Genomic DNA, 11770 nt, shown 5'->3' on the forward strand with positions numbered 1-11770 from the left:
AGCCTGGCAGCACAGCGAGACTCCTCTCCAAAATAAATAAAGATTAGCCAAGACAACCTCACACCTTTTAAAAAACGATCACATTGGCGGGTATTTTATTATTATTATTATTATTCTTTTTCGGAGATGGAGTCTTGCTCTGTCACCCAGGCTGAGTGCAGTGGCACGATCTCAGCTCACTGCAACCTCCACCACCCGGGTTCAAGCGATTCTCATGTCTCAGCCTCCCGAGTAGCTGGGACTGCAGGCGTGTGCTACCACGCCTGGCTAATTTTTTGTATTTTTAGTAGAGATGGGGTTTTGCCATGTTGGCCAGGGTGGTCTCGAACTCCTAACCTCATGATCTGCCCACCTCGGCCTCCCAAAATGCTGGGATTACAGGCATGAGCCATCACACCAGGCCATGGCAGGTTTTTGTTGTTGTTTTTATTTTCCCCCAGAAAAATACAGGTTTCAGGATGGGGAAGAGCTTATCTTCATACACTGCAGGTGGGAGTAGAAATTGTCTCAAACACCCTGGGTTACAACTTGACATATATCCAAAGCCTTAGAAATTTGCATTTCTTTGGTCCTGGCATTTTTACTTCTGGGAATGATTCCTAAGGCAATACTTACATGTGCAAAGAGATATGTTTAAGAACTTTATTGTAGCCTTATTTATGATATCCAAAATTAGAAGCAACCCAAATTTCTAATAAAAGATTATTGGTTAAATATGTTACTGCTGATGGAATATTGTAGGTTAATTTAAAAGGATGTTATAGAAGGACATTTCATAACATGAAAAATTCAGTTGAAGGACTTTTTTTTTTTTTGGAGACTGTGTCTCACTCTGTTACCCAGGCTGGAGTGCAGTGGCGCGATCTTGGCTCACTGCAATGTCCGCCTTCCAGGTTCGAGCAATTCTCCTGCCTCAGCCTCCTGAGTAGCTGGAATTACAGGCGCCCCTCACCACACCCGGCTAAATTTTGTACTTTTAGTAGAGATGAGGTTTCACCATGTTGGCCAGGCTGGTCTCAAACTCCTGACCTCAGATGATCAGCCTACCTTGGCCTCCCAAAGTGCTGGGATTACAGGCATGAGCCACCATGCCCGGCCTATAAATTACTGACTAAAATTTATCAGAACAAAAAGACAAAGTCAGAAGAAAAGAAGTTGGGGGCTGGGCGCAGTGGCTGGAATTCCTGAACTCAGGTGATACACCCGCCTCAGCCTCCCAAAGTGCTGGGATTACAGGCATGAGCCCCTGCGCCTGGCCCACAGCTCACTTTTTAAACCTCTACAGCTATTCAGTTTCCAAAGTGTAACCATTTTATCTGCTTGCTAACGGAAAGGAGTTCAGAAATAAATTACAGATCTGAGGAGAGAAATCAAACAAAAAGAGGGGCAATCTGTGAGCACTAACTTAATGTAAAATCTGTTGAAAAGCATATTGCCATTTGCTCTCAAGTTAGTTTCTTGAAAATACAAGGGCATGAACACCTTCTTCTCTAAGTCTAAAGGTAAAATCAATTTTTATTCCTGAAAGCTAGCTTGCAGTTATAAAATTGCTATAATCAAACACTTCCTGTAAAAGCTAAAAGTTTTGACTGCTGCTTCAGTGTGTCTAATTTTCCCTGTGCCATGATTTTTTAAACCCCTCTTAGATAAATGGAACACTGACTGGCATCAAGCCTCTAAAGTAGATTCAAGCTAAGACATTTCACCTGATTTAATCTTGTCTGTAAAGTGATTCGTCCTCCAGGAGAAGGCATCCTGCTTAGTGCTGCCTCAATCTGTTAACACACGAAAAAAAATGTTTAAATTACTGGCAGGGAAGTTTATCACACAGAATGGAAAGAAAAGATTTTGGCTTAGTATTTCCTTATCCATTTCATCTCAACTTAATTTCCCTCTGTCAATTAGTAACGACCACATGGCTCAAATCCGTTGCTAGCACAGCTCTAGTATGTTATCCCGTTGTAATTTCCTGAGACAGTTTGACTCAATAATTCCCTTCTCCTTAGACATAAGCATTAAGTTCAGAAAACAATTTTTAAAAATATTTGTTTGTTTTTACCTGGTCCTTTTCTTTTGTAAGTTCATCAAAAAATCGTTCTGTTTCAGCTAGGGTCCTAATTTTTGCTGTATATTCAAAATCATTCCCCTGTGGAGTGACTGAAACCGGCTTACACTGTTCATAGCTAACTGATTTATTCTTCTCCCAGGCTGTTCTCACAGATACTTTCTTCATTCCATTTGGCACCGGTTCAGGGCAAGAGCTATGATTAACATGGTTATCGGTGGCTTTCTCAGAATATGTTTTTTCTGTCAGAGAGGAGAGAAATCGCTTATATTTCTTATCAATTTTTTGTGTAGGTTGCATATATATTAAATATGTTGCCCAATTTCACTTTCTGGATATAGCTGCTATATGGCCCAAAAAAGTAATGAAAAGAGATACAATAATCAATCATATTTACTCAGTGCTTTTTTCTCCAAAGAATTCTGAAAGCTTTGCCCTCTGTTTGACAATCTTTGCAACTTCCCTTAATGAACTTAAGCAAACTTCATGTAAACATAAATGAATTTTAAGTAAACTTAAAGCAAAAAAAAGTTTAAAAACTAAATAATACATTACATTTAGTGGACATACACCAACACTAAACAGGTAACGTTTTGAGGGCCTACCCAAGTGATTTCACATACATTGTCTTATAGCTTTATTCCAAATTTAGAATATAAATGAGAAAAAAAAGTTACCCAAAGCCTAAGCGGCATATAGAGGATAAAAATAAAGAGAATAACTGAATAGTGTGGCCCTGGTAGTTAAACATCAACATTCCCTGTACCTCAGTTTCCCAACTTTTCAGTGAGGATAACAACATTGACATAACAACACGTAGCATCATGAGTGCTTAGTTTCAGAGGCCCTTGAGCAGGAAAATATTTAAGTGCAGGATATTATAATATTTAGAACACTGAGAGATACCAGAATCTCAAAAAATGAATGACTAAAACCATAACTAATATTTTTTAGGAAAAGATACCTTCCGAGTCATCTAGAGGAAGAAACTGGAGTTGCTTTCTTGGATTGGTACGTTGTAATGTAGACACAGGAACAGTATCTAAATCATCCAAAAGTATATCAAATCTATTGAATGAAGCAAGTTACTTGTGAGAAAAAAATGTTAACTGATTTTCCCTATCTCCACTACAAAGATGAGCTGGCATCCAGCTAACTCACATATTTATGTATTTTCTTAAAAGAAAGCTGGTTATATAATTGTCTAAAACTGAAATTTAATTTCTATTTTCTAACAAAATTGTATTTACATACTAAAGACTTAAAACACTTACCCGTACATTATGTCATTTGATCTTTATAAAAACCTTATGAAATAAGCAGGGTAGTTATTATTGTCCCCGTTTTATAGAAGAAGAAACTGAGGTTCAATGTGCTTAACTCATCTCTGCAAGAGCCTGACAGAGTTGGGTCTAGAACCAAGAAGCAACATCCCTCCCCATCAACAGCACACACAGCTGCCTGCACTTCAGAGGGGACAAATTCTCAGCAGCACAGGTAAACATGCATTTGGTGCCAGGGCCATACCAGTAAAGCCCACTTTCCTGTACAAATGGCCCAAAAGTTTTCCTGTATCATAAACCTTTTCAGGAAAACAAAGAACTATCTATCATTCTACATACAAAAGCTGAAAGGGGTGCTGAGGTGATATTTAAAATCTAGTAATAGCAAGTTTACAGTTAAAAACTGTGTTCATTGTACTGCAGTACTTTAGTTGTAGTATGATATTCCCTTATGATTTAAATGAAATCCACAGAGTTCCCACTGGCAACTGAAAAATTAGTGATAGCTAGAGACATAAGTCAACATTTGGAAAAAAATCACTAACATAGTAAACTTTATTTTACAATTTTAGAGAACTTACCGAATTGGACTGCTCTCATTTTTGCTAAGCAGATGACTAAATCCTGGGGACAAGTTTTCTTTAGGGGATCGCTTTGGACTATAAGCCACAGTCACTGGTGTTAGCATAATCTCTCTTTTTGCTATAGAAGAAAATGAAGAGGAAATATTCTTTTCCTTCTATATGTATCAGCATAAGTTTCTTTTTCAGTATTTTTTTTCTAATTTTGAAAGGAATATAATTTCAATGTAAAACTTTGAAAGAGAAATAAGAGTGTACAAAAAAATAAAACCACTCATAATCCTAATACCTAGAGGTAACTACTGTGACACTGTAGTATATCAGACAGTACTTTCAGCACTCTGACTCAAAACTGGTTTTTCAGGATTTTAGAAGTCGACTGGAAATAAGATGGAAACAGCAGTACACTACTGAACGTTCCTATAACACAGTAATAAGAATCTCCTCAGCTGGTGTGAAAATGGAAAATCAGGACAGAAATTCAATGCTTCAACTTTAAAACCAAACCTGTAATTAACTGGCTAAAGAAAAGTGGTGACTAATGCTGAGTACTTGAGATCAAATACATAAGAAGTATATTTGCAGACTAGCTTGGATTAATTTGATTGAATTATCTAGTTATCTACGATCTTAAAAACTCTGCAGTATTTTTAAGTATTAGTTGCAAACAATTTAGTGGACACAATAAATTATTAGTATTAGTTGTAAACAATTTACTGGGCACAATAAAAAAATCTCACGTTAATAAACAGATTTCTTCATTTACATTTGTAGTATCTGTGCGATCAGACAATTTTATTTATGAACAAGATCTTATTTAGGGGTCCTCTGCCCAGAGTACTCTACTAGGTGCTGAGGATACAAGAGAAACCGGAAATGGGTAAGCAGTGAGCACAGCTCAGAAGTCACGCTTTTGAACCCAAGAGATGTATGTACACATCTAATTCTTACTTGGAGTACTTGATTTACGACTTGAAGGTGGTAAAGATGATGATCTCTGTGAGGCTGAATTAAGTCTCTTTTGTCTCTGTTGGGCACACTTTTCTGGAGAACGACTTGCATTAACTGAAGTTTCAGTTTGCCGAGGATTTACTACAGCAGACCAAAAAAAAAGCAAAACAAAAAACAAATCAAAACAAGCCTCAGCTTCAGTTATCCACCTTTATTAACAGGTGGTTACACATGGTTACACACCAAGCCACACAGCTTAGGTTCTGTTCAAAGCATTTATTCTCGTCAGCTAGGTTATAATTACTATTTGCAAATGCACCGCATTATAATGATAAAAAATGTTCGATGAAGAAAAATATGGGAGTTTATAATGAATTCATTCTGGTTCCCTGTTTACAATCGGCATTCAAGGTGATTTTCAAGAGGGTTATTTTTAGAAAGCAGGTTATTAATTTATTTACTAAGAGACACTGCTTGGGAGATGTAACCCCAAAGACACTGGCAGGATGACTAAGGGGTCTGAGCAAGCAAACATAGAGGAAAAGGAGAGAACCATATTGGTGACCTGGACCTGTGAAGAAACACAGTATTAAAGACACAGCTTGCCTTATCTACCGATGCTCAGTAACCAAGAAAGAAGAGGAAATGTTGTATCTCACTTCATGAATACCAAATGCCTACCACAGCTTTCTGATGTGTGCAAGTAAGACAGACTGACAGGAATTTTTCAAATATCCTTAGGAATGCCATGTAAGGCCAGGAAAAGTGGTTCACGCCTGTAATCACAACACTTTGGGAGGCCAAGGCGGGTGGACCACTTGAACCCAGGAGTTTGAGACCAACCTGGCCAACATGGTGAAACTCCATCTCTATTAAAAATATTACAATTAGCCAAGGGTGGTGGAGGGCGCCTGTAATTCTAGGTACTTGAGAGGCTGAGGCAGGAGGGTCAGTTGAATGCAGGAGGTGGAGTTTGCAGTGAGCTGAAATTGCACACTGCACTCCAGCCTGGGCAAAAGAGTGAGACTCTGTCTCAAAAAAAAAAAAAAAAATGCCATGTAAACCTTTTTCATAATCAGAATGTAAGATGCAATTGGCTTTGAAGGTACATGTTACGCCAGAACTGTGATAAATTATTAACTAGGACATTCAATTCTCTATGAAATGGGGCTGAAGTAGCAGTAAAATAGCAAGTTTACAGAGTTAAAACTTCTAATTTCATTACCTAAAGATTTTAATTTTAACGAAGGTAATATAAATGGGGAAAGATATCTATATCCTATCTATCTCAACAAGGAAATACTCAAACCAGGAAATACTCACTATTGGAAGTGTCCTCTTTCTCTGTCTGTGTCCCCCAATTTTTAAACATTTTTCCTTCATCAAGTTCTTGTAAAGCTCTCATGATCGGTGTGTCTGAAGTCTCTCTTTGCTTTTTTATCAACAAGCTTGTTGATGATCTTCCAGGTGAAGAATCCTTTTCCAGAGGTGAATGGTGCCTTAAACAATAATTTTAAGACATATAGTGCTATGGACTGAACGTCTGTGTCTTGCCCTCCACCCCCACACCAAACATACACATTGAAGCCCTAATCTTCAATGTGATGGTATCTGGAGGTGGGGCCTTTACGAGGTAATTAGGATTGGGTGAGGTCATGAGGATGAAGCTCCCATGATGGGATTAATGCCCTTATGAAAAACGGAAAGAGGCAGGAGCGCTCTCTATGTGCACACACACCAAGGAAAGGCCACGTGAGGACATAACCAGGAAGAGGACCCTCACCAAACACTCCGCACCCTGATCTTGTACTTCCAGCCTTCAGAGGTAAAGAAAGAAATGTGTGTTGTTTATGCCACCCAGTCTGTGGTAACTTGTTACAACAGTCCAAGCTAAAACACACACTTTACTGGGGTTGTTACAGAGTTGACAATTATACTCCACAATGAGCATGCTTTGCAATGCAAATAAATTAAACCTGCATACAGTGCTTTCCCATCCTTCCAACATCCTACACTTAGAGGAACAGCATCTGCACAGTACCCTGGAGTAAGCGGCTGAGGCTGCTCAGGCAGGCTCGGGGCTCAGGCTGGCCAGAGCCATCTGAAGCAGGAGAGGATCTACATCTTTTGTTTGTTTTTAGATGAGGTCTCACTCTGTCACCCAGGCTGGAGTGCAGTGGTGTAATCATAGCTCACTGTAGCCTTGAGCTCCCCAGGCTCACGTAATCCTCCCACCTCAGCCTCCCAAGTAGCTAAAACTACAGGCGCATGTCACCACGCCCAGCTAATATATTTATTTTTTGTAGAGGTGGGATTTTGTCATGCTGCCCAGGCTGGTCTCGAACTCCTGGGCTCAAGCAATCCTCCACGTTGCCCTCCCAAAGTGTTGGGATTACAGGTGTGAGCCACCGTGTCTGGCCTGAGGATTGACATCCTATCCTAATCACAAACCCATAATGTGCCACTGAGCACAGGTGGGGAAGCTCAGCAGAGCTCATGGAAGTAAAATATTCTAAAAGTAGTAGCCTTTCAAAGTAAAATAAAAAGTCATCTTCTCAAAATTAAGACATTAAACAACCAAAGAGATGGCTTCCTGAACATTTAAAAGCAATTGAAATCTCTAAGAAAACATAACATCCCTAAATAGAATCTTTAGCAAAGTTATCTCACCCAGTGCTACAGGTCTCCTCCAGTTGGTTATCCGTGTTACTGTCCTGGGTGTCCAGAGGCTGGCCAGTAAAGATGGAATACTCTGCACCTGGAATCAGCCACTTTCGCCTGCTGACGTCTGAAGTTGCTAGTGTGCTATTAGAATGAAAACAGGCATTATAAAGGTCTGCACTTCAATTCAGACTGCATGTGCGTATAAACAATCTGCTCTCAAACAGTATTTACACATTTGTACAGTAATTTTAAAACTACATGTAACAATCTATATTTTAGATACAATTTATTTTACAGTTTTATGATTCAACTTAACTGTTCTTCTAGGTTTCTGTTACTCCTGAATCTCAGTCAAGATTCAGGTACTTGTGGCTCTGAACATTCCCCTCACTGTCTCTCAGGCATTTCACACCCTTTACGCTCTGTGCCCCTACTGTAGCTGAGGGTAAGGCATTGAATGAAGCAGGGCTGCCCTTCTTGTTCCCTTCAGACCAGCACTGTCCAACAGAGTCTTCTGCAAAACCAGAAACGCTATCTGCACTGTCCAATGCAGCAGTCACAAGTCAGGTGTCACTACTGAACACCTGAAATGTGGCTGGTGAGACTGAAGAACCAATTATAATATCTTAATTTTAATGAAGTAAGTTTTCAGTATCAAAATGGAGTCACTAAGGTCAAACTCCCACAAAATGGAGCTGGGAGGCACAAAGGAGCAGCCCTCTCACACAGATGCTGATTATGGGAACTATTCTGAATTCCTCAGAACCACAGTATTCCAGATAATAAGCTGTTTGTACAAGGAAACATCCCTAACAAGGAATGTCTCCACCATTGAGCTAATGCTAATGCCTGCAACATGCTCCTGTAACCAGGGGTCTTGGTTTTCAAATAGCTTAGTGGACTGTGGACTGCCCTTTGTCTTTTAAAGTTTCCTGTGTCCCAACCCCTTTGGACATGCTTATGGTTCACCACAGCATGCATCCTTCAGATTGCAAACCCCCAACATTTCCAAATAAATTTCTTTGGAGAGTCAGTCTCTGTTGCTCATTTTAGCTTGACACGATTGATTTAAATAGTAATAGTGGCTGTTGGCAGGACTGTACTGAACAGTGCAGTTCTAGACTACCGCTCTCCCAGCTCATCTGAGGTTCCCACCATCCTGTTAACCCCCAGTCATTCCCCAGACTTTGCAGCCTGCCTTGTTTTCTCCACACCTATTCCTGTTTTCATACTAGGCAACTTCCTGACCGCTCTCTCCAGTGAGGTGACCCTCTACTCCTCAGCTAGCAACCTCAGAGGGTAGTTGCTGGCTTTTGTTATAACCAGAGAACACACTCCCCTTAAGAAACCAATACTCCAAAGACTCCGCCCCTATTCTGCCTCCAGCCCTCAAGCATCAGCAACGTGACCTACAATCCTTGGCCTCTCCACTTTCCGTTTATCAACCCCTCCTAGCCTGACTAGGTCCTCTTGATCTACCCTGGAGTCCACACTCATGCTTTCTTGCTCACCTTTCACCACACCTGACTGGCAGCAAAATCTGAGGACTGGCTGACTACAAAGGCTGTGCTTCAGGGTCTAAACTCCTATCACTGAGCTTTGCTGGAAAAAAGCCACCAGCTGGGCAGACTCATCAACACCTCAGGCGGACACCCCAAACCGCCTGGCAACGTGACTTTCTGTAACCAACAAGCTTCAATTCTCCAAACATGACTATCTCACTCCCTTTCCACCCTCCTCAAACCTCCCATCCCACCTTCGTTGACAGGTGAAACTTTTGAGTCAAACTTCAAAGAAACACCAGAAACCATGAAACAACGCTTGTCTTCTCTCTGTCCCCTTTCACGACCAAACATTTTAGAGCTGTCTCTTTTATCTACATTCACTTCAATTCCAGTCACTCTTTCCCTCTTTTTTTTTTTTTTTTTTTTTGAGACGGAGTCTTGCTCTGTTGCCCAGGCTGGAGTGCAGTGGCGCGATCTCGGCTCACTGCAAGCTCCGCCTCCTGGGTTCACACCATTCTCCCGCTTCAGCCTCCCGAGTAGCAGGGACTACAGGCGCCTGCCACCATGCCCAGCTAATTTTTTGTGTTTTTAGTAGAGACAGGGTTTCACCGTGTTAGCCAGGATGGTCTCAATCTCCTGACCTCGTGATCCGCCCACCTTGGCCTCCCAAAGTGCTGGGATTACCCGCCCGGCCCAGTTTTTAAATTAAGAACTATTTCAGGGCCGGGCGTGTTGGCTCATGCCTGTAATCCTAGCACTTTGGGAGGCCAAGGTGGGCAGATCACAAGGTCAAGAGATCAAGATCATCCTGGCTAACACAGTGAAACCCCATCTCTACTAAAAATACAATAAAAAAATTAGCTGGGCGTGGTGGTGGGCACGTGTAGTCCCAGCTACTTGGGAGGATGAGGCAGGAGAATGGCGTGAACCCAGGAGGCGGAGTTTGCAGTGAGCCAAGATCGTTCCACTGCACTCCAGCCTGGGCGACAGAGCAAGAATCCATCTAAAAAAAAAAAAAAAAACTATTTCAAACATTCTTGGAAAATTACAAAGAATACAATAACAAGCATCTACTCACCCATTCTCAGTTTTAATAAATGCTGAGATCTTGCCAATTTTTTTTTTTTCTTGAGACGGAGTCTTGCTCTTTCACCCAGGCTGGAGTGCAGTGGTGTGATCTCGACTCCCTGCAACCTCTGCCTACCGGGTTCAAGCAATTCTCCTGCCTCAGCCTCCAGAGTAGCTGGGATTATAGGGGCCCACCACTGTGCCCAGCTAAGTTTTGTATTTTTAGTAGTGATGGGGTTTCATCATGTTGGCCAAACTCCTGACCTCAAGTGATCTGCCCACCTCGGCCTCCCAAAGTGCTGGGATTACAGGAGTGAGCCATGGCGCCCAGCCCAATCTTGCCAAATTTGTATTTAATTAGAAGACCAAGTTTTATGTATATAGTTGTATTTTTTTAATTACACAGAAGGCATAATGTATTAATAAACATTTTTAAATGTCTTTTGGTTTTTTTGAGACAGGGTTTTACCCTGTCCCCCAGGCTGAAGTGCAGTGGCATGATCATGGCTCAGTATAGCCTCGACCCTCAGGCTCAAGCGATTCTCCCACCTCAGCCTCCCAAGCAGCTGGAACCACCAACCACCACACCCAGCTTTTTTTTTTAAGACAGAGTCTCGCTCTGTCACCCAGGCTAGAGTGCAGTGGCTCGATGTTGGTTCACTGCAACCTCTACCTCCCAGGTTCAAGCAATTCTCCTGCCTCAGCCCCGCGAGTAGCTGGGATTACAGGTGCATGCCACCACACCCAGCTAATTTTTTTGTATTTTTAGTAGAGACAGGGTTTCACCATGTTGGTAAGGCTGATCTCAAACTCCTGACCTCATGATCCACCTGCCTCAGCCTACCAAAGTGCTAGGATTACAGGCGTGAGCCACTGCATCCGACCACTAACTTTTTGTATTTTTTGTAGAGATGGGGTTTTGCCATGTTGCCCAGGCTGGTCTCAAACTCCTGGGCTCAAGCGATTTCCCCACCTTGGCCTCCCAAAATGCTGAAATTATAGGTGTGAGCCACCACACCTGGCCTTTAATGCTTTCTCTGTTCAATGTTATGTTTGAAATTTATCTGTGTTAGTACATATAAGCTCTATTCATTTTAATCATTTACCAATAGTATGAATATATTTGTCCTTTCTCCCTGCAGTGGAAATGTGGTTTTTAATATGCAGCCTTTCGATAATGCTAAAATTAACACATGTGAAAATGCCCCTAAGGCAAACATCTTAACATGGAACTGTGGGATCTGGGGCGTGCACATCTTCAACCTCTCTGGATGTTGCCAAATCACTCTCTAGACAAGATGTATCAACTGTCATTGATTACTTTGAGAGTTCCTGTTTCTCCATATCTTTTGCCAAATGTTAAAGTGATCCAATTTTAAGTCTGACCTGTCTGACGGTGTGAATTGTATCTTATCATTTTAATGTGCATTTTCATGACAATTAACATGTTCTCATTTTTATTAGCCATCACGGTTCTATGAACTGCTTGTTATATTCTTTTACCATTTTTTGTTAAGAAAGTTATCCTTTTCTTATTGATTTGTAAGAGTTCTTTCAGGGCTGGGCGCGGTGGCTCAAGCCTGTAATCCCAGCACTTTGGGAGGCCGAGACAGGCGGATCACGAGGTCAGGAGATCGAGACCATCCTGGCTAA

The 11770-nt window shown here is 41.3% G+C and overlaps 1 protein-coding gene across 2 annotated transcripts in view; it reads right to left on the reverse strand.

The window, feature by feature from the left end:
• Nucleotides 1-11770, reverse strand: part of MPHOSPH9 (M-phase phosphoprotein 9) — an 87112-nt gene that overhangs the window by 2978 nt on the left and 72364 nt on the right. For both annotated transcript variants that reach the window (XM_011964532.1, XM_011964533.1), the window contains exons 17-23: nucleotides 7551-7685; nucleotides 6204-6379; nucleotides 4881-5021; nucleotides 3930-4050; nucleotides 3030-3133; nucleotides 2060-2307; nucleotides 1707-1775 (exon numbers count right to left, since the gene is read on the reverse strand). In XM_011964532.1, the coding sequence (XP_011819922.1) occupies nucleotides 1707-1775; nucleotides 2060-2307; nucleotides 3030-3133; nucleotides 3930-4050; nucleotides 4881-5021; nucleotides 6204-6379; nucleotides 7551-7685 (994 nt within the window). The remainder of the gene's footprint in view (nucleotides 1-1706; nucleotides 1776-2059; nucleotides 2308-3029; nucleotides 3134-3929; nucleotides 4051-4880; nucleotides 5022-6203; nucleotides 6380-7550; nucleotides 7686-11770) is intronic.

Source organism: Mandrillus leucophaeus, unplaced genomic scaffold, assembly GCF_000951045.1.
Source record: "Mandrillus leucophaeus isolate KB7577 unplaced genomic scaffold, Mleu.le_1.0 Scaffold7, whole genome shotgun sequence".
Lineage (NCBI taxonomy): Eukaryota > Metazoa > Chordata > Mammalia > Primates > Cercopithecidae > Mandrillus > Mandrillus leucophaeus.